Source organism: Ictidomys tridecemlineatus, chromosome 4 (assembly GCF_052094955.1).
Source record: "Ictidomys tridecemlineatus isolate mIctTri1 chromosome 4, mIctTri1.hap1, whole genome shotgun sequence".
In the NCBI taxonomy this organism is placed as follows: domain Eukaryota; kingdom Metazoa; phylum Chordata; class Mammalia; order Rodentia; family Sciuridae; genus Ictidomys; species Ictidomys tridecemlineatus.
Window position 1 is genome coordinate 7,669,509 of NC_135480.1, and position 2,374 is coordinate 7,671,882.

Consider the following 2,374-nt stretch of genomic DNA (forward strand, 5'->3'; position numbering starts at 1 on the left):
ATGTGCTGCAGCTAACGTAGCCACCTTGCCACTTACCTGCCCCCATTTCTCTTCCCTAGAAATCGGAACTGGATGAGTGGGCTGCGGCCATGAATGCTGAGTTTGAAGCTGCTGAGCAGTTTGACCTCCTGATTGAATGATATGAAGTGGGGGTGCTCCTGGCTAGTCTCTCCCCTCCTCTCCCTGTAGATAGCCCCTCTTAATGGCACAGACACTGGGGGTCCCCTCTGCTGGCTTTGTTACCCGTGCAGGGGCTATTGCTGCACATGAGGCCTGGCTATTCCTGAAGGCTTGGGCAGCCCCACTAGTTCAGGAAATGGGCCTGGCCTGGCCACTCATTCGTCCTGACTAGTCACTCTCTCCTTCCTATCTTCCCAAGTACTGGGGGTCAGAGCCTATATCTGCTCTTGCTGGGAATTGAGGTTGCTCTAAACAGGACCTGCAGAGGGTGGCCAGCCTTAAGCTGTCCCTCTGGAGTTGTCCTCTGTTGATGGCTTGGTTCCCAGCCACAGGCACATGTATGTAAAGAGGCTTTGAATTCCGTAGGTTTCTTGTTTGATTCCATAGATAGTTCAGGGGAGAATTCATGGGTTGGAGGACACTTCTACCCTTGAGGAAGAAGCTGGACATTCAACCTATGGTGACAAGTTTTGGAGGAGTGGAGAGTCTTAGTTGAGTCTCAGACCATAAATGTTTAAGGTGCCAGAGCCGGGTGAGCTGTCGTGCCGTCGAGGTGTTTGATGAATGGCAGGCTGAGGGGGTGCTGCTGCTTGCGGCAGAGTGCATTTCAGGATATGGCTGCCAGGGCCTTGGACTCTAATGCCCTGGTACCTGGGGCTTGTCATTTCTGAACAGGTAGCCTGCAACAGAGGTCAGGTGACCCCTTTTCTCACCCACAAGGTCCCAGTCCCACTAGCATTTTGCAGATACAATTATAAAGTTTTAGGAAGCTTTTCTTGTGTGCCAGAACACTGCTGGGGTTGGTGGCAAGTTTCACTTTTAGTCTCCTTCAGTCCTCACCTGAGAACACTGCCAGGGTGGGTGCATCTCACTGACTTGGGAACTTTTCCGCCATTCCCTTTTTCGTGCTGGCGGAAGGTGTGGTTTCAGAGACCGCCCTGCCCACTGAGAGGCGCACCGCGCCCTGGGCCTGTTGCACTTTTGATGTTGACAAGCTCATGGAAGTAGAAGCTGACAGGCTGTGGAGAGGCTGGTGGACCACCAGGAAGAGGAGCACTTGGCAGGGGACTGGACGCAACTGGGTGGGCCTGGTGGGCATGAAGGAAGGCCCTGGGAGACCTAGGCTGTCTGTCCAGCACCTTGTGCTCTGTGGAGGCTGCAAACAGGCCCTCTTGCTGGGGCCAACCCAGGTATCTGACTGGACCACGCCTGTGGAACTCTCCTCAGCTGGTCAGCAGGGCAGAGCCTTTGGGAAGAATCAGGAGGAGCCTCATGGTGTTGAGTTGATCTTGTCCCAGCAAGCCTTTCTCTGTCCCTGGGGAGCTGTGTGCAGTGTAAAGAAAAACTGGGAGTCTGTTTTGAAATAAAGACGTGATTAAAGAGTTTGCCTGTTCAGACTGCTTTTATTGGGTCAGAGGCAGAGCCCAGGATATGAGACCCAGGATGCCAAGTCCAGGCCATGTCACAAGTGTTGTCCCTCTCTAACAGGCTGCCAGCCTGGCCTCTCTTCAGTGGCCCTGTGGTAGATCCCTGCCCCCACATCCTGGTGCGTTTCTTCTGTCCAGTTACCCATCCTTGTCTCAGGAGGAAAGAAATGAGGTCTGGGCAAGGTGCCTGGGAACAAATCCTCCTGAGTCCAGCCTCGTTCCCTTTCCTTTGAAGGAGCCTGTGCCCTTCATTCAGTGGCCTGGCCTGGACTCTGCTCGGCAGTGGGTGATGCAGGAGCGCCTGGAGAACGGGTCAAAGATGCTTATTCCTAGGAATCCTCCCAGTTGCGCTGTGGTAAGGCATAGGAGTGGTAATGCAGGTGGCACCTCCCAGCCTCATTTCCCTCTCATCCCCGTGTTCTGGTCTCCTGGTCCTGAAGAAGTCAAGGTGGTGAAATTCTCCCCAGAGCCACTCCCCCCACCCATGGGAGACAGGTGAAGGCCAGCTTTCTGAGACCTCAGTTCCCTTTCCTCCAAGTTCTAACCAGTTTATTTTAGTTTTATTATAAAAGATGCCACCTTTTTTATTTCTTTAAATATACATTTTTTTTAGTTGTAGTTGGGCACTGTATCTATTTATTTTTATGTGGTGCTGAGAGTCAAACCCAGGGTCTCGCACATGCTAAGCAAATGCTCTACCACTGAGCCACAACCCCAGCCCGCCATCCAGCAATCTTGACCAGCGTCTCTGCTGCTGCCATTGCCCC

The 2,374-nt window shown here is 53.0% G+C and overlaps 1 protein-coding gene across 2 annotated transcripts in view; it reads left to right on the top strand.

The window, feature by feature from the left end:
• The window catches only part of Cdca5 (cell division cycle associated 5), an 8,602-nt gene extending 7,039 nt beyond the window's left edge, over window positions 1–1,563 (top strand). Inside the window, exon 6 of one of the 2 annotated variants that reach the window (XM_005333461.5) lies at window positions 60–1,563. In XM_005333461.5, the coding sequence (XP_005333518.1) occupies window positions 60–140 (81 nt within the window). In that variant the 3' untranslated portion in view covers window positions 141–1,563. The other variant, XM_078045633.1, reaches the window with a different exon arrangement.
• Window positions 1,564–2,374: the final 811 nt, after the last annotated feature.